Genomic DNA, 19,477 nt, shown 5'->3' on the forward strand with positions numbered 1-19,477 from the left:
TTCTTGTACGTGCAGCTGAGAATACGTGAGACAAACGACAACAAAAAGCCAAACTTACATTGGCATGCAGAGCCATTTGCCTCACTAACAGCGGGAGGTTGCGGTCTGAAACTATCTTCGCCACTGTCGTGTCGACTAAGCCCTCAAGGTCTGAAACAGCGAGAGAGAGGAAGTGAAGAGGAATTGAAAACTGACGACACTGAGCTGGGCGATTTAAAAAAAAAAAAAGACGGTGAGGAGCTCACCTTTGCGGCACTGGAGGGTAACGAGGTTACATTCATAATCCAGAGGTTTAATAATGACTTCTACAAAGTTAAATTGACCCTAAAGGAGTCGAAAAGAAAAGATGGTGCATTAAATGACACAGTGAAACCTGCACATTTTTGTGTGTGTGTGTGTGTGTGTGTGTGTGTGTGTGTAAGATAAGATATAAGATATCCCTTTATTTATCTCGCATGTGGAGAAATTTGCAGTGGTACAGCAGGATAGTACAGAGAAAGAAGCACACATAGCAGGAACTGTGTGTGTGTGTGTGTGTGTGTGTGTGTGTGTGTGTGTGTACCTTTATAGTGCCTAAATTGTACTCCTCTCCAGAGTCATTGTACACCACCATCACAAAATCGTTGCCGATGTGTCGCTTCTTGTTGCAGCAGCCCTTGTCGCTCTCCCTGTTGGGCATCAGTGTGGCGATGTGGAAAATAGCTGCAGAGACAATTTCATTAAGGGTGAAGAGCGACCAGAACAACCACAACTCGGCGCGTTTCCGCTCGGCTGACGCACACTAACCCTGCATGATGTCGTCGTGCCAACAGTAGGTGAACTCCCCGTCGTCGCCGTACTGGTCGAGCCCCCCCAGGAAGATCTGGTCGGGGTCGCAGTCCTTCAGATGGATTAATTTGCCGAGTCCCGTCAGGAAGGAGGCGTAGCGGTTGGAGCCGTACTCGTTGGACAGGATGGCGACCTCATTGTTAACCTGAGCAGAGCGGAGAGGGTCGGGGCGTGAAGCCAGAGCGTTGGCGAGTCACCTGACGTGATGATCCGTCGCAGGGAGCGAGCGCTCACCTGACCGGCGCCCACAAACACCACGCCGATCTTGTGGGTGTCATAAGGAGGCATCTGGTCCAGAACCTTCACGGCGCGGTCAATCACCTGCAGCAGATTACAAAATCTAAACCTTGTTGCTGAAGTGGAAGGAGAGTTTGGATGCTAGATAACAGATCATGGAGAAAACTGGGAGTTGGAAGAAGATCAAACCACCGTTTTCTTAACCACAGCAGGATACAAAGTCTAAACTGCACGTCTTTTATTTAGGACGGGCCGACAGTACCGTGTGGAGGTTTGATAAATTAGATTTGTGGATTTGTTGGGTTTCTCTCGGTTACAAGTACCTAGAAATGACGTGTATGTGGTGCTATATAAATAAAGTTAGATTTCATTTCATTTAAAAGCTGGATGGATTTGGATCAATATGATCAGTTATTTGCTGTCTGACTGCTCTATTATCTTTCACTGTTATTCTTTTCCACCCTCCATCTCCAACATTGTTCGTCTAATAAATCCACTCTCTCTCCTCGGCACGTCGACCTGGCCGTTTTTAATTCATCAGATCAGGATGTCCATTTATTAGTATCACAGCAGAGGATAATCTTCCTCTTAGTGTTTCTGTCTCTACTGATGAAGTTTCACTATCTGGAAGCCAGGAGCTGCATGTTTACTTGAATCTACCAACTTTTCAATCAGTGCGACTCCTTCGGGAGACGGAGGATGCGAGAGGCTTTGTCTGCAGTGAAATTGGACTTTTATATGGCAAAAACAAACAATTAAAAATCCAGAGCTGACCAGATAAATGATCTCAGGCCATTTGGATGTTTGTGAGCACCCAGCATCACTGAAGTTAAAAAAAAGAATAATAATAGGAAAAAAAAAAAGACTAATTCCGACTCTAATTCCTCCATTGGTGAGTAGTTCCATCTCTTTCTGTGTGTCGTCTGTCTTTCCGTTAGTCCTGTGAGGAACCAGCAACCTGCCCTCGGCGTCGTGGGACTACATCACGACTTTAACTCCTATTGAGCTGGTTTAAAAGATGGATGCTCGGTTTTCTAACTTGATCTGCTGCAGGTTTCCAGGTCAGCTCACCTGAGTTTTGGGCAGCAGCAGCGGCTTGTTGGCCTCATTTCCAAAGAAGGGAGAGTGGTAGAGTTGGAGAAAAACAAAGCTACAATAACAAACAAAAAAAGATAGAGAGGTGGCATTTAAAACACAAGTTACTTCAACACAACTATTTTTTTCAAAATCTGACACATAAAAATGAGAAAGACAACAACCTCACTACACAAGTGATGCCTACAGTTGAAACGGTGTGACTTTGGTCACTCTAAACAATCTCCATCTCAACAACAAGCGGCAGTGCTTTGATTCTAAACGTTTTGCTGGCAGGCCGCGGTGCGGATCTCGCCATGGGGGAGTTTAGAGGAACCGCCTCATGCAGCTGCAGAGGTTTCCTGTGTGGGCGGCGGAGTACCTGGGGCTCAGACCCGAAAGCTTCTCTGTGTTGCTGGGTCCAGGCCGACTGTGGTAGGAGTCCCTGTCTGTCCTCCTCTCCCTCCTGGAGGAAGGGGCTGACACCGAGATGGTGTGGCCCCGGGGCCGGTGGCCCCCGCTGGGGGAGATGGGTCCGGGCTGTGCTGGCGCTGCTGGAAACGACAACCTCATCACTGCTGCTCCGCCTTGAGACGGCGCCACGCTCGGGCCTTCGGTGGCTGGACCCTGAGCCTCGAGTCCCCCGACATCCCCCGCCGTGCTTCCCTCCACTTTGTCTTTCTCAATAAGAGGCTGAGTGTGAGTCTGTGGCTTGCCATCAGATGGCGCTCTTGGACGTGACACGTCTGCCAGCGCCACGTCTGCCAGCGCCACCTCCGACTCCATCGCGGCCTTGGTGAAGGCCTCGGGTAAAGTCTGCAGCTCCGGAGAGGAGCTGGACTTGTTGAGTCCGTGACCCTGCGACTGACTGTGAGTCTGGAAGGGCAGTTCAGGCCCCTGGCTGCCCGGGGTGGAAGGTCCCAGAGTGGGCTGATCGATGGGGATCGCTCCCTCGCTCACTTCCTCCAGAGTCGACTTCTCGTCATCTTGACTGGAGGTGGACGAGGACTGAACGTCACAGAGAAGACAAAATCAACAACAGGCTATTTTTTAGTAGTGCTGTGACTACCTTCTTTAAAACTTATAAAGAAAAGAGCACAAAACTGCAATTGTGAAGAAAACAGAGTATTTATCTCTGGTGAAATGTGGCAGAAGTTCATTTTAAGGACAAATAGAGATGAAGAGAATTTCTGCAAAGAAGTAAGACTGTAGAAAAAACTAACCGTGTTCTAATTTGGATTTGGAAACAAACATTTGTCTTCATAATTAGCATTTTAAAGTGAATTAGTCGGCTAATGCAATGAAGGAGCCAAGACGCTCTACGTGGGCGTTTGGTTTCCTACGACTCCGAGAGAGGACAGAGCATGGAGCAGGAGCTTCCACACATACGAGATGCGTTGCAAAACAGTATTTCTGAAGATACAGCGACAAAGAGAGCGATTGTGTTTGCAATAGAAAAACCCGCTCAGCTCCAGTGTCACAGTTCAAACCAACATCATTCATTCAGAATCAATGAGATTTTTTTAAAGTTTAAAAAACCTGCATTTGTGGGATGACATTGTTGGCAGACAAGGGTTGCCCAGTTTTACGGTTGACACCGAGTACGCACCCTGCTGAGTGTTCCTGGGGGCGGAGCCTTTGTGAACTTGTCTGCTGAAATGAAGATTGGGTCAGAGGTCAGGGGCTCAAACTCCTCACTCTCCAGCCAGTCAGGTGGCGTTTGTGCCTTGGTGCCCGAGCCTTCCTCCAGCACCACCACAGAATCTGCAGCAGAGCACAGCAGCAATCAGGTCAGCGCAGTAACGCCGCCATATTGTTTTCGACTGTTAGTCACACAATCAGCACACAGAGTCAGACGGAGATCAACAGTGTTAGCGTTTCATTTACCATCAAAACATCCCCTCCATTCTTTCTACACACACAAGTCAGATACAATATTTTAATATAAGAAAAAAATACATCCACACAGATCAACACATTAAGACACACAGGACAAGAAAGGTTTACAGCACTACCACCGACAATGGCTCCAGTCTACGATTACAGAGATCAGAGACACAACGAGGTCAGTGCAGCTCAGTCACTGCTTCATCTACACACATGCATCGGTTTGGTTTGGCTTGTTGGTTATCGCAGCGCAAACACATGTCAGCGACTGCAACAGCAGCCCAGACCAGGCCCCCCAGCTCTGCATCTGCCAAACAACTTCCTCTCGTCAGACCAGGAGGAAGAAGCACAAAGACTTTATTACTGATCCTGAAAACTTCTTCATCGCTCTACTGGTGGACCAGTAAAGAAAGGAAGCCTTTTTCACTTAGATGAGGTCTGGGCTTTCCTGTTGACAACATCAGAGGGGCAGAGGTTAAAGGTCGACCTGGGAGTATATTTCAAAAAGAGGAACATTAAGAAAGGATGATTTTGGGGGGGGGGGGGGGGTCAATCTTGGTTTATTTTTAGGAGACGGATTGATCCGAGTGCAGACACATTATTATGATCACCCAGAAAGAAGCTTCCCTCTCGTGTTAAAAGAAGACTAACGAGCAGAAACACCGAATCTCTTCACTTGCACAATATTCAAGAATGAAACAGCAGGTCTTCGCACATTTCTGTGATCCTCTGAGTGTGCAAAGTGAGGCAGGCTACATGAAAAAAGTGATCGGATTTTCTACAGTTTGTACGACATAAGTAAAGCCACATCTGTGCACTTGGCCAGCGTTATCACACACTCCCACCGACCTACAGCAAATAAGCAAATACCACGAGTCTGATAGTTAGCTGTGATGGCTGTCTTGTAAATAGAAATTAAGTGACAAATAACTATTTTTCTATCAAGTGCGTTGCAACCCGACTCCATTGCAGGAAACTTTCTTTTTAACTGCTGTGGAGGTATTCTCCGCACATATTGGCTAATACCAACAAATAGAGATGAAAAATGATTGAACTCTTTTTGTTTGTGCTTCCAGACCGCTATATTGTACAAGTGATTAGAAATATACTGCACCAGGAGTTTTCGGACAGGAGGGAAATGTGGGGGTCACACTTTGTGGGGAACGGTACCTGCCCAGGAAATGCTCCTGTGCAACCTGCCAGGGGCCGGGGGGCCTGAGGGGGCATTGCCCAGACCTAGAGACCAGAGAGAGCCGCACACTGGAGGCAGGGATGCCAGAGGACATCCCGCAGCCAATCACAAACCAGCATGGTGGTGAGAATGAGGAAACAGGGAAAGAAACCAATCAGACGAAAGGAGGAAAAAAAAAAAAATTCTTAAAAGGCCATGACAAAAGAAAAAAGAATGAGCTGGAATAGAGAGGCCATAAAAAAAGATGAGCTAACGAGGTCAATGAAGATAAAGTGGAAGAAAGGAAAGCCCAGAACAGGGAAGACAATGAACAAAAGCACATGACAGAAGGCTTCAATGGAGATAAAAAAAATGAATAAATTATTCATAACAAGAGGTTGTCAAAGTAGTGATATTTAACAATCACTGACCTGAGTGAATCCAAGCTGGTTTATTGATCACCTTCAGGTTCAAATGTATTTACAGGCAGAATGGCATTTAGCTCAGTCCATTAAACGGGACCACAGAAGAGCAGTCAGGCGGACCAAAGCGACGCATTCATGCAGAATATTAAATGTATTAGTCAATGTGGATTCTCTGGTGTGTGGCTCACTATTCAGGCTCTGCTGCTTTTATGGATAACACACTGCCGAAGCTTTTTAATGTAAACTACTGACCTGCCCCTATCAGTTACAGGCATCAGCACAAAGAGATTTTCCTCAGACTCACCGGTGTTGGATCGCTGAATATGGTGGGCCTTTGCACCGACGCCGCCGTGTGTTTGGGTCAGGGTATCCGACACAGACGCCGGTGCTGGAGCCGCTGTACTGGCGGGGGCGCTGGCCGTCTGAGCCGGCGGCTCCTTCACTCCCTCCATGGCCATCAGGACAGTGGAGAGCTCCTGCAGCGGCATGTTGCCCAGCTCGGAGGAGAACGGACTGGGAGGGTTCTCCAGACACATCAGCCAACTCGTGTTTCCTGTGGTGACGGAGACCCAGACAGGGAACCACAACCAACAGAAACAAATACAGCACAATCAATTATTCTGCGAGCTTTTTAGCACAAGTTATAGGTCTTGGTCTTTTTCGTTGAAGAATAGCACCTGGATAAGTATACCCACTATAAAATGTTTGGCGGGTTTTCAAATGGATTTTTACACAGAATTGCAAAGTACAACAAATTCCCAGGAGGAGAAAAATCTATTTTAGGGTGGTTTAGTCAATAACCTGATTTAGTGCTGTCTAAAGCTAAAATGTAGATACAAAAATTCTATTACAGACTTGAATCTTTAAGAATAAAGTCATTGAGATTTGTTAGTGTTACAGCAGCACTTGGCTCGTACCCGACGGTCTCCGGATGAAGATTTCTGCCCAGCCTTGAGTGAGCATGGGGACAAACTCTGCCAGGCTGGGGTTGTTTTTGAGCGGCGGAGGGGCCGAAGGGTTGGCAGAGGAGGAAGATGGGGGGCCCAGATTGTCCAGGGAAGGTCCGGTGGAGGGAGAGAGCGGAGCGGTTAACTCGCCCTCGGAGGGCGACACCAGAGGACTGAGACTCTGAGCGGGACCGGCACGCAGAGCGTGGCCTCCTGGGACATGGAGTTAGAGAATTAGAGGAGGACGTCAACAATCATCAAGCTCATTAAAAGTACAGCTCCTCTTGGGAGGCCACGCAAAACCAGCACACTCTTCTATCATGTTTAGACGTTAAAATACCGTATTTTCCAGACTATTGAGCGCACCTGAATATAAGCCGCACCAGCAAAATTTTAAAAGAAAATAAAAAGTTGACTATATGCCACAAGTGTCCATGTTGTAACGACAACAATTTCACTGTGGGAACTGCTCATATGTCCATCAATTCCTGCAAATCTGTCTTTCATAGTGCTGGAACATCCTGCACACCGCGCTGTGTGTGTGTGTGTGTGTGTGTGTGTGTGTGTGTGTGTGTGTGTGTGTGTGTGTGTGTGTGTGTGTGTGTGTGTGTGTGTGTGTGTGTGTGTGTGTGTGTGTGTGTGTGTGTGTGTGTGTGTGTGTGTGTGTGTGTGTGTTGCCATAGTAACACCACAAAAAATCGTCCTCAGCCAGACCGATAGGACCACGGTGTGTTGACATTCAAAGCAAACCGAGTACACACACACTCTTCGACAATGTTGAGAGGATTACCTTTGCATCATAGCAGCTGATCTGCACCGTTTCTTTAATCTAAATAACTTTTATCTTTGCCTATATGTTTATTACAGCTTCAAGATCTATCGCGAATTGACCAGTGTCAGGATTCATAATCAAATCAAATGACTCACTGAACTGCTATAACCTGTAGGTTTTCCACTATGCACTTTATGTCTCTTTTTAAAAGAAAAAGCAAGTGGTAAATGGTGGTGACTATCCAGACATCAAAAGCACAAAAACGAAGGAAAAATAACCAAAAACAAGAAAGCCAGCAAACTGCAAGTGCACAAGTGATGAAAGAAAGAGAAACAAATGTGGTAAAGTTACGCCTGATTAAAACTGGGCCAAAGAAGTGAAATACGACAGACACACAAACATCATATGATCACATGTTGCACGTTTAACTCATATCACGCAGTATGGATGTGCCAGTTCGTGATCCAATTGGTTTTCCCATTTGGGGATCGAGAGAGAGAGAATGCAAGCCCCTGTTTACCAACAACAAACAGCAGTAAACAGCAAACATTCGTTGTGTTGGGAGTATCTGAACAGTTTCAGAGAGATCAACTTTTGAAAAAAATAAATAAAAGATTTTTCTTTAACATGCAGTACTGCACTTGCACACAGCAGCAGTCGTGCACTGCGTTGACTAACGGAGAATCAAACCCATTGAACAGGAGGCGATCAGATATCAGCGATTCCACAGGGTGCAGGTTGAACGATCTGATTAATGGACGGATCGCCTAACTGGTGCTGCCCTGAGCTTTACATTTCCAATCAGTGTGGTGTGATTTAGATGGATAGATCGCTTTATTTGTCATTATATGAGTCATATAATGAAATTGCAGGTGCTGCTCCCTTGGCATCAAAATACATTTATAATTGATATATATATACATCCTCTTTCTTCTGTGTGATTGTTTTAACCGCATTGTGAGCAAATTTTCTTCACCAGCCAACATGACAGATGTACAAATTAAGCATTTTGAATATTAAAACAAATGAAAAAAGAAATACAGTAAATGCGTACGATTACCTCTGAGGTAACGCCAAGTCATAGAGGCTTTTACGTGTATAGTAAAGCCTTCATGTGAAGCCTGCACAACACCGTGACTCATAGTTTAAATTTATTTCTCACTTCATTTGTCACAGTATTTATCACTGACACACGCCCCCCGGGGGGGAGAGGGAGAGAGAGAGAGCGAGAGCGAGAGCGAGAATCACCGAGAGAATTGTATCGGTTATTTGCCGATTGTGATTCTGAGGAAGATTTCTCAGCCACGGAGTCCAGTAGGGTGCCTGCTGCTGGAGTTCCGGACCACGAGAATCAGAATTATCACTTTTAGGGCAAGTTTTGGAGAAGCAGAGGCGTTTAAAACAGCGTGTATCTACAAGCAGAACTCAAATCTGGCGGCATGAAGCCCGTTAAACCGTAAAAATCCATAAATTAGCCACGTCATTGTATCAGCTGCAGGGTTCAAAGCGTGAGAAAAAAGTAGCGGCTTATAGCCCGGAAATTACGGTACTAAGTCAATCAGAAGAAACTTAACATAAAAGGACTAAAAGAACAAAAGCAGGAAAATCTACACAGTGAAAAGAAATACCTAATTAAAATAAACCTAGGGACTATACTATACAGTATAGTTATTAAAAAAAAAAGAAGAAGAAGAAAACACGGATCCAACAACGCAAAATTACAATTCCATTACACTTCATCTTAAATTTTCACTAGAGATGAAAGCAGAATTCTGCCCCAAATCATCAGTTGTCTGGAGAAGATCACAGGACAAAATAGGAAACACGGCTGCAGGAGGATAAAACTGCATGATAAGATCATATTTGCAGAAGCACACAAAGCCAAACACAATATTTGTTACCTGACATGGAGCGAACTCGTATGCGTGTGGCTCTGTTGTGCTGCTGGCTGGACTGAGACTCCAGTTTGGCTGGAGCCTCTTTGGTCATCCGGGTGTGAAGTGATGGATCTGACCTGCAGGGCAAGAGAGCCTCAAGTTCAGCTCACCGTCTTCATATAATACAACTTTGTACACCGATTTATTTAATTTGTCAAAATGTCTTTAAGTATATATTTTTTACATTATCGTAGCTTTGTTTTTCTCCAACTCTACCACTCTCCTTTCTTTGGAAATGAGGCCAACAATAAGATTAACATAAGTCTGCTTCAGCTATGGTATTAGGAGGAGAACTCTTCTCACCTCTCAGGTTTGGTCCTATTAAAACAAACAAGTACTGTTAGTTCTGGCTTATGTGTGGAAAAATGAAAGCGACCAATCAACAGAAGAAAGACATCAAACACGCAGACGAAAGACAAATTGACAAACAAACTATGATGCAGTTTGTGGGGAAAATAAAAGCAGTATAGATCAATAGTTTCTGTCCATACGTCTGTTATTTCCTCACAAATTAGTGAAAATCACTGTCACACATTTTGTAAAACTTCTGGCGAGTTTTCTGTCCCTTAAAAAATAAACACATATTATCCCACAAGAGTATTAAACACAGAACATCCTTTATGCAGATTGATTTACACACTCAAAGTGTCGACACAGCCCAAAAACAACTAAATGATAGATTTGAAAAGGGGTTTATCAGAGTCTAAACATGTTTCATTTCTGGATGTTTGATTAGGAAAAGGAAACACTTTTTAAAATCAAGAATCACACCCTCTGCTGACCAGTTGACATCCAACCTATATTTAGTGAAGACTGTTATTAGATGTTGCACTATTGCAACTGAAAAAGCCATGAAGTCTCAGTTCTTTAAATGTCAACAGGCGGAAACTTGAATCATTTCATTTTTGACTGCGACTGAATTTAGTCATTATAGTAATGGATCTCACTTATTTAGAGCTTTTCCACCACGTAATCAGTCCTCAAAGCGCTTAAACAGCCTTGGTGGGTGCAGGGTTAGTGTTAGGCCTGTCACGATAACAACTTTTGCTGGACGATAAATTGTCCCAGAAATTATTGCAATAAACGATAATATTGCCGTTTTGATACAATTTTTCCACTAATATATTAATAATCGTGCAATAATGCCCTTTTAAAGATAAACATTTATTTCTTAAGGATACTTAAAATTGGAATTGTTTTATGAAAAAAGACATTGTAAACATCCAAAATAATCAAAACTCTCTCTCTCTCTCTCTCTCCCCCGGCTCTCATGCTGCTCTCAGGTGTGCCAGGTGCCCCGCCACCCCACACAGTGTGTTGACAAGCAGTGTTGGGAAAGTTCACTTTCTACATGAACTAGTTCAATGTTCAGTTTACAAATTTTAATATGAACTAGTTCAGTTCATAGTTCTAAATCCATAGTTCAAAAAATGAACTAGTTCATAATTCTTTTTTTTTTTTTCCCCAGTATGTTGCTGCGAGCTTTGGAGTTACGTGATGCACCTGAACGCATCACCCACGTATCAGCAGCATGAAGCTTGTTAACCTTTAAAAAGCAGAATCGTCCGCCGCAGGGTTCAAAGCATGTAAAAAAATTAATTAAAAAAAGTAGCGGCTTGTCGTCCGGAGAGTATGGTAACCATACGAAGATGAAGTATTAATCGTGGAGACAGAGTCTGAGGTAGTAATCTGTCTTCTATTTGTTTTTGTTGTGATGCTTCGCATTTTGATGACGTATCTGGCGGTGTGACGCTGGTGGCTGCTGTTGCCAGATTGGCTGTTTTCCCCCGACATGTTAAGGCCCGTTTACAGTGTGCCTGACCCGGGTTTTCCACTGGAAGGCTCAGAAATCTGGCAAATCTCTAAAACGAGGCGATCGTGGCTCAATGGTAGAGTCGGTTGTCCAATAACCGGAGGGTTGGCGGGTCAAATCCCACTCTATCAAAAAGTTATTGTTGTTGTGCACTTTACCTCATATGAATGTTGGTGGTGGTCGGAGCTCTGTCAGCATGCCCCAGGGCAGCTGTGGCTACAACTGATGCTTTAAATGTCAAATCAATTAAACTTAAAATTAAATGGGTTTGTTGCATTACCAAGGATTGAGTAGATTGTGTTGAGCAAAAATAACTGTGGGGAAGAAATTTTGAGTGCGTTACGGTGACGTGACTTCACCTTTGTTTACCTCGATGTGTTTCACCCCAGAGAGAAGGAAAAGGTAAGCAGCTTGAACGTGATCAATGAAAAGTTGTCAAATGCCAAAGCATTATGTTATGTGTTAATTTGAAGTATTTTCTCATACCTGATCCAGATATACTCAACTCAACTTTATTTCTAGAGCTGAACCAAAGTGCTGTACATAAATAGACATAAAAATCCAAAAACAGAGGTGCAATCAGTAAAGTCAAATCAAATCTCTAGCTGGATTAAAAGCCAAGGAAACAAAATGGGTCTCAAGATTATTTTAAAATGGACAGTAAATAACTGCATGAGCATACATATTGACTGAGAAGTCAAAAGAATGAAAGATGTGGTTTTAAATAATTAAACATAAGTTCAGGACAAACATGCAGCAGTCTCTCTCTCTCTCTCTCTCTCTCTCTCTTCTCTCTCTATCTCTCTCTCTCTCTCACTTCCTCTCCTCTCTTCTCCTCCTCTCTCTCTCTCTCTCTCTCTCTTCTCTCTCTCTCTCTCTCACTCTCTCTCGTCTCTTCTCTCTCTCTCTCTCTCTCATCCTCTCTCTCTCTCTCTCTCTCTCTCTCTCTCTCTCTCTCTCTCTTCTCTCTCTCTCTCTCTCTCTCTCTCTCTCTCTCTCTCTCTCTCTCTCACTCTCTCTCTCTCTCTCTCTCTCTCTCTCTCTCTCTCTCTCTCTCTCCTCTCTCTCTCTCTCTCTCTCTCCTTTAACATATGAGGATCGACAGGTCTCGGTCTCTCTCACCTGGTCATCTCCCCTCCTCCTCCCAGACGTTCGGTCATGTCCAGGCCCAGCAGCGCTTGTGTTCGAACCCCTCCACTGGTCGTTATGGTCACCAGCTTGTTGCCCACCAACCAGGTCAAACTGCGGCCTCCTGCCAACAGGAACTCTGCAATAGGAGATCTGAGAGGACCGCCAGTGGCCAGTGTCGTCACTGCAGCTCCTATCAACTCTTCCATAAAACATCAGCACTCAAATGCTTTTTTTTTTTTTTTTTTTAAAGTATCGGCTCACCTTTTGGGCAGTGCGGAGAAATTAGAAAACACATATCGTGCCATCATGTCCAGGCAAGTCTCCGTAAGCTCAGGTGGACCGTCTTTAGTCCCTCGTCTGCTTGAGTCACCGCATTTTCATCTGCAGACCCCAGACTGCAGGTGGTGGTGGAGGTGTGCATCCTACAGGAGGAGACGGAGATTAATAAAAATCATTAAGAGGGGCAGAAGAGCGAGAGGAAAGCACAGAGAGCACAGTATATCTAAGTATACAATCAAACACAGACATGCAAACCCTGATGCACAAATTACAAAGACAACTGCAGGATGTAAATTTGAAATCATACTCGTGTTTCTAACTCTCCATCATGCAAAACAAGCAAACATGCACACGTGTGTATAAGCAAAATCATTCGAGCGCGATCACAATTTCTCAAACATTATAAAATACAAACATGCTGGGATGTGGTATGAAAGGCCTCATAGTTTGTAAAACCAAATTTATAATTTCTAAAAGTGCAAACGGGAACTGGTGTAGGAAGATAAAACGATCTGCTCTGTAACGTATTTTGACGCAGGAACATTTCCAGGGAGACGCTGCTATGGACCAAATATCCTTTAAACAGAAAGGTGGAACACGTTAAGAACCAGTACTGGGAGTTCTCTCAACAAATTAGGTTAAAAAACGCAGTTCAGGTTAACACGGTCACTTTTGATTCCCTGAAGGCTAGGCCAGAGTAATGCAGTGTTCCTGTTCCTCAAGGCAGCCAAAGTGAGCAAGAAACAAAGCGAAAAACAGAAACACACCGCAAAAACAAACAGAGAGCGACGCACTCAGCTGTTCGGACAAACACGACTGCTGCGTCACATTGGGAGAGTGCTACACTGATGGGAATTCATCTCAGCTGAACATGGTCCACATTTCACTGGCCTTGGTGCAAACAGGACTGAAAGATATTCTCAATACCAAGTCAAATTCATATTGAACCAAACGGCCTCTCGGTGGGTCAAACCGCCACTGCAATCTAATCTCATCCAATAAAATTCAACAGCTCTACCATAAAGTCTGAAAGGAGAAAAACAACATTCTTTGGCTTTGTTGAAGGCGGGATAAGACATATTGCTTTACCTTTATTATTGAGGTTATAGTTTGCAGAGACATGTGGTTTCATAAATCAGAACTGTGCTCTGGGATTATAGTTAATCTCATAGTTTATTATTTTTAAAAGTACTCTCGCCAGTCAGACCAAGTCCCAGCACGTCAACCAACCAAGCCATTTTCTTTACTTACCCCTCTTCTACTGAGAGCAATACATGTTTGCACTTTAATGCAGAGTGAACAAATACTCCAAATGTACATGACCATGGACCCTGGATTTACCAATTTGTAATCCCACTTCTAGCTAGAGTGGTTCATTTCAATTAATCCAAATGAAAAAAAAAGAATTCCACAATTTGGAAATTTTTTGTAAAGTTAGATTTGAGCTTATCACATCTCAATTACATCAATGAAAACATGGTCATGATGTTCAAGATGGAATAAATGTCCACCAGAAAGCAGATTTCAAAAGAAAACAGTTTCACAAAATCATCTCTTGATAACCAAAGAAAAATAAGAAAAAAAGAATTTGCAGCCATTTAGCATTAGAAGCTGGTTAAACAGATCCACACTGCAGTTGTTTAATGCATTGAGGTTGTTTTTTATGTTGGGAGTAAACACGAAAAGCTTCAAGTGTTTGGAGTGCTGAACTTCTATTGCCATCTGTTGGGCAAAAGAGTCACGACATTTTAAATATTAAATATGGTGACAACTGCAATGTTAGATCGACAACTGTCGCTTAATGCATGCAGCTCTGCCACGAAGATAAAAGCAAAAACACATGAGGTGAGTAGTGCGCGTGTACGGAAGAGTATTAGGGCCACTGAAGAAAAAAAAAATGAGGAGGCAAAAAAAAAAAGAAGAAAAAGTCAGAAATCAAAGTCGAGATTTTTTTTGTCACGGTGGAAAAAAAGTTTTTTTTACAAAGTCCGTCCATCCACACGCCAGCACATGTGACTGCTTCTACAAAATGCATCATAGGTGGTTTAATGAAGTGATGAAGAGATGCTTCAGAACAGGATTTAGCTCATAAACACAGTTATCATCCGTATCAGGACCAGAAGAGACAGAGCAGCCTGCAGCGTTGTTCTGTCACGGAAGTTCATCGAGTACGAAGGACAAAGGCACGGATCCCGGGCTGCTTATTTAAATGTTCTTATTAATCAAGGAAATCCTGTGTAAAATCACACGTCCATAAGCAGTAAGCAACCCGATATAGTCAGAATTAAGTGAGTTAATGTGAATTCACATCTACGGGCAAATGATGAGGGATGGATCGACGTCTCTCCGTGAAAGAAAAATCTCAAGTTTGATTTTCCACGAAGGTTTTTTTTTTTTGTTTACCTCGGGGAAAAAAAAAATCTAGACTTTGATTGTCGACTTTTTCTGACGTGCATGAAGGTGTTTTTTTTTTTTGCCTCTAAATTTTTTTTTCCTTCAATGGCCCTAATACTTTTCCGTAGTGTGTGTGTGTGTGTGTGTGTGTGTGTGTGTGTGTGTGTGTGTGTGTGTGTGTGTGTGTGTGTGTGTGTGTGTGTGTGTGTGTGTGTGTGTGTGTGTGTGTGTGTGTGTGTGTGTGTGTGTGATTTCAATCTGTTGATCAGCCTGTCAAACGTTTCCCTCAGCCCAGCTCATCCTAAAATCCCACACTAGGAGATTGCCATGGTCATAGCAGCACAGTGGATGTTTTGACTGGAGCCACATAAAACCAAATTATGTCAAGCAAGCAAACAAAGCTCTTGTGACGATGCTGTCCCTCTTGTCCCTGGCCGAGGAAGCAACAAAGATGAAAGTTGGTGTTGTTTTGGGTAAAGAAAGTAAAATCAAACCATTATGAGTAACATGCTTTGCACCAGTCCCTCCTGCCATTCATTTGTTGTTAAGGCCAAACAAAACCAGTCAGCAAACCACCCAGCAAAACAAAATAAAGAATAAAAAAAAAAAAGTCAAACCAAAGACTGAATTAAAGTTAAAACCAAATCAAAAAACGTGTTAGAGCAAAACCAAACGGAAAAACATCAACACATGGAACAAGATGTTTTCCTAAATGTCTTCTACAAATACTGCATGCAAAAGCAAATCAGGGGAAAAATAAATTGTGAAACAGCACCAAGATGACCGCAGCCCAAAACAAAGCAAAAACCAAAACTCTTCCTCCAGCATGCACCACCCTCTCCAGGTTGCCCCGGCAACACACCACCCCAACGCATGACAGTGACCCTACAGCCCATCGACCATCCCATGGAGGAAGACAACAAGTGTTTGGGTTGTTATTGGATTTTTGTTTTGTTACCCGGAAGGCTCTTCTCTAACCTGCGGACCGCGTGTTCAGAGACGCTGATGCTGCGGGAGCGGAAAGCGTCCATGGCTGAGAGGTCCCTCAGCTCTTTAACAGGAGAGCTGCTGCTATTGGCTACTGCTGCTGCCGCCTTTGCCACTTTTGCCGCCCGCAGACTGGGCAGAGATGAGTTTCCATGGCAATTGGAACGGGAAGGGTAGCGAGGGGCCCGGATAGAGTTACGGTGGCGTTGGGCAGTAACGGCATGGATCATCGTGAGGGTGTGGCAGTGGTTTGGGAGCGTGGGGAGGGGGGAGAGTGCGGTGTAAAAGTATACCAGGGGATGACAGGAAACATCACCCGAGCACCAGAGCAACACGAGCAGGTGACCAGGGGGTAAATGCCATGAGGGGGGGGGGGGGCAGAGGACAGGCGTCACACAGGGGGAGAAGGGAGGGGCCATGAGCAATGTGGGAAGGATCCAGGATGACACAACCACCCCCCAAAACCACAACCACAGCGCAGCATCAATCGCAGGAGGTAGCGCAGGGCGGGGGGTTCAAATGAAGAAAAAACAAAACAAGGTGAAAATTAACAGCAGTGAACATCATGAATCAGATCACAGGAGAGCGGAGAAAGAAAAGGAGGATTCAACCAAAAAAATCTAACACATAAACATCCACTCGACTGAAAACAGACAAGCTACAGCAGAGGGAGGGTAAAACAGCATCTGCTATTCAGAAAGGAAAACACACAGAAAATATTCAGAAGAGCAACAAAATAAACATTATTTCACACAGCAGGTTCATAGTAAAGCCGAGGACTAGTACGGGAGAAGTATAACAATAGGGGATGGACTCAGCACAGGCCTTACATGATAGAAGTTAAAACATGAAAAAAGAAAGAAAAGAATTATGGAGAATTAAACTTTATGGTTGGAGCTCAGCAAGTCTGAACCAAAGCTTTTTAATAGTTTCATCTTTGCAATGAGACGAGAAATGAATGAGTTTCCTTAACGTGAAAACCGACTTTATTTAACAAGGCTTTAAAAGATCCTGAAATGATCCGACACGCAGAACTCCAACCACACAGGAGGCGACGAGCAGCACGAGGACGACGGTGCCACACTGAGCGTTATACTGAAGGTGGGTGGATGTAAACGACCGCTGGTGGCTGATGTTAGCAGACGTTTGGATGTGTTTTCACAGTTAGGAGCTGTAATGGGGAAGAGAGTGCTTTGTTACTGAAGCAGCAAAGGTTTTATGAGGTTTCGGGGAGATTAGCGAGTGTGGGAACCAAAAACGGTTTTCAGGGGGATTGGAATTTAAAATATACTAGTTAGAAAAGGGCAAATAAAATACGTAGATTCCGGGGATGGCCACCAAAACAAACAGTAAGCTTCCTCTAAATGAACAATGGCTTTTCAGCACATGCAGGAGCGGCACCACTAAAGCCTCTTTTTCTCCACCAAACTGTTCTACCACTCACCATCTATTTAGGTTATCAATCAATCCTTTTATTTTTAACCGCCACGTCTCGTCTGTGATTGGACAATCTTACGGAGGAAGTCCCAGGACGCCACTGTAATGTCTCCAATATGGGCAACCAAACTTTTGTTGACGTCATAAACGGTCTATGAGCAATGAGAGAAACGTATACCACATCCTAAAGGGTGAATAGTTTTTCTCACTCAGTTACTAATCCGTGTCTGCCAGCCATGACATGGACACCAAATATTCCCACCGTCCATGAATGGAAATGACCCTGAGAAAAATCCTCCTTATACCGCTGTGTGAACAAGTGCGTCTATTTCTGTGTGTGCAGTGATAAAACTGACTGTGGTCATAAACAGCAGTCAGATGGAGAGAAACACAGGCGGTAAACACAGGGCAGGAACACCTGGGAAATATGAACGTGTAAAAACAAAACCATCTAACATTAATAGAATAAAATGGCATCATGTTTTCCAGGTTTTCATGTTGATGTGTTCATCCTTGTGTGTCTTCAACATGAGAAAAGTAAATTTTTAAAATAAAATCGTGGTAAAGGAACACATATAAAAAAAAATTAAAAAAGGAGGGAAATAGCACAAGAAATGAATAGGGACGACTAATGATCACCATGGCAACCTGTGAGGAGTCACTCTAACCATCACGCCACAGTGTTAGTAATGCTGAGTCCCTCATTCTCTTTGCAGCTCGCCACCCCTCCAACACAACAACTTTCCACACGGGCAGCGAGCGGTGCTGCGGGGTCAAAGGTCACCGCTCTGCTGAGAGTGGACATGCTGCTTTACCTCTTGGGCCGCTCATTGAGGCTGGTGCTTCGCGCTCGAAATGGACTTTGCTCGTGACCGTCATCGAACGGGAGCAGAACGTTGGACCGTAAACCCTGAAAGCAAAGAAAGAGAGATGGCAGGTGACTTTGAGTCCCGCGAACAAACTTCACTCAGATTCACTCACAACTTATTGTTTAATACTTGGATTAGATGGAAGTCCCCTGCCATCTTTACCGCAAAACAAGAGGATATGGGGAAAAAACAAATAACCCAAAAGGCAAAAAAAAACACAACAAATTCTATGTATGTTTTATATCATTTACAATGTTTTAGAATAAAACAATTATACTCTTTCTTTTTTTTCTCCACAGTCTGGTTCTAAAGCAGTTCTGACTTTCCTACTTCACAGGAATATTAATCTCATACTGACACTTTATTTGGGGGTCAAAGTTATTTTAGTTTGTTTCTTTTCAAACTATTTTTACCAAGAAAAAAAGTGAAACAAACATAATTCGGCCTTTAATCTTAACACAATGGCACATTGAGCCTTATGGATTGGCTCATTTAGACATGATACTTTCCAAAGTATCTAGTCAGAAAACTCATGCGCCGAATATGAAGATGGGAAACGTTGTTATTTTTATTTGAGCAAATTTTCCTTCCGGTTAAAAAGTCTGTAGTTCTGCTGTTTTGAGGATATGTTATACATCTGGGAAAAAAAAAAGATTTACAAATTCTGTCATTTCATATTTATAAGTAAATACTGTTGTACATGAGTAGCTTTAGTGATTCAATCATTCAGTTTGATATGAACTTCTCAAGCAGCACTGAGCATGTTGGTCCACGTGTGGTTCGATACCAGCCTCATTGTCTTATCAGCACAAACTGAAATGTGCGTTAATGCATTTTAACTGAACAATCACAGGACTCTGTTCTTATCTTGTGCCAATAATACTGAAATAATAAAACTTCCAGAAAAAAAAAAAAAAAGGTTTTCTCTTCCTGTGTCAAATCTCTTACAAGTCATTTGGACTCTTTACAAATAAATTGAATCTGAAGGATCTGAAGATAAGCACCTTTGCTAGTGTTTCCAACAAAAACCTTCAAACCTGAACACAGTCTATGAGCTACTGAAAATATCTGATCACTTATTTTATGAGCACAGATCTTTGGAACAATATTAACATGATAATAAATAATTGCCTTTTTGTCAATAACTGAAGCTTCCGTGGTGAGATGTTAGTTTAGCATGAAAACAAGAACATGAACATGGTTTTGTCCAAACCTACATATGACACATTGGTCCAGTCTGAACAAAACATTGAACATAGAAGTAAGTAAAACACACTTATCAGAAAGAA

The 19,477-nt window shown here is 43.4% G+C and overlaps 1 protein-coding gene across 1 annotated transcript in view; it reads right to left on the reverse strand.

Annotated features, from left to right (window-relative positions):
• tsc2 (TSC complex subunit 2) overlaps positions 1-19,477 on the reverse strand; it is a 33,726-nt gene that overhangs the window by 2,028 nt on the left and 12,221 nt on the right. Inside the window, 16 exon segments of the mRNA XM_080463718.1 lie at positions 59-150; positions 246-324; positions 563-702; positions 787-973; positions 1,063-1,149; positions 2,137-2,215; positions 2,522-3,147; positions 3,749-3,903; positions 5,927-6,175; positions 6,540-6,782; positions 9,243-9,355; positions 12,214-12,372; positions 12,484-12,556; positions 12,559-12,644; positions 15,874-16,014; positions 18,135-18,229. Coding sequence (XP_080319844.1) covers positions 59-150; positions 246-324; positions 563-702; positions 787-973; positions 1,063-1,149; positions 2,137-2,215; positions 2,522-3,147; positions 3,749-3,903; positions 5,927-6,175; positions 6,540-6,782; positions 9,243-9,355; positions 12,214-12,372; positions 12,484-12,556; positions 12,559-12,644; positions 15,874-16,014; positions 18,135-18,229 — 2,604 coding nt within the window.

Source organism: Lipophrys pholis, assembly GCF_963383615.2.
Source record: "Lipophrys pholis genome assembly, chromosome: 5".
NCBI lineage: Eukaryota > Metazoa > Chordata > Actinopteri > Blenniiformes > Blenniidae > Lipophrys > Lipophrys pholis.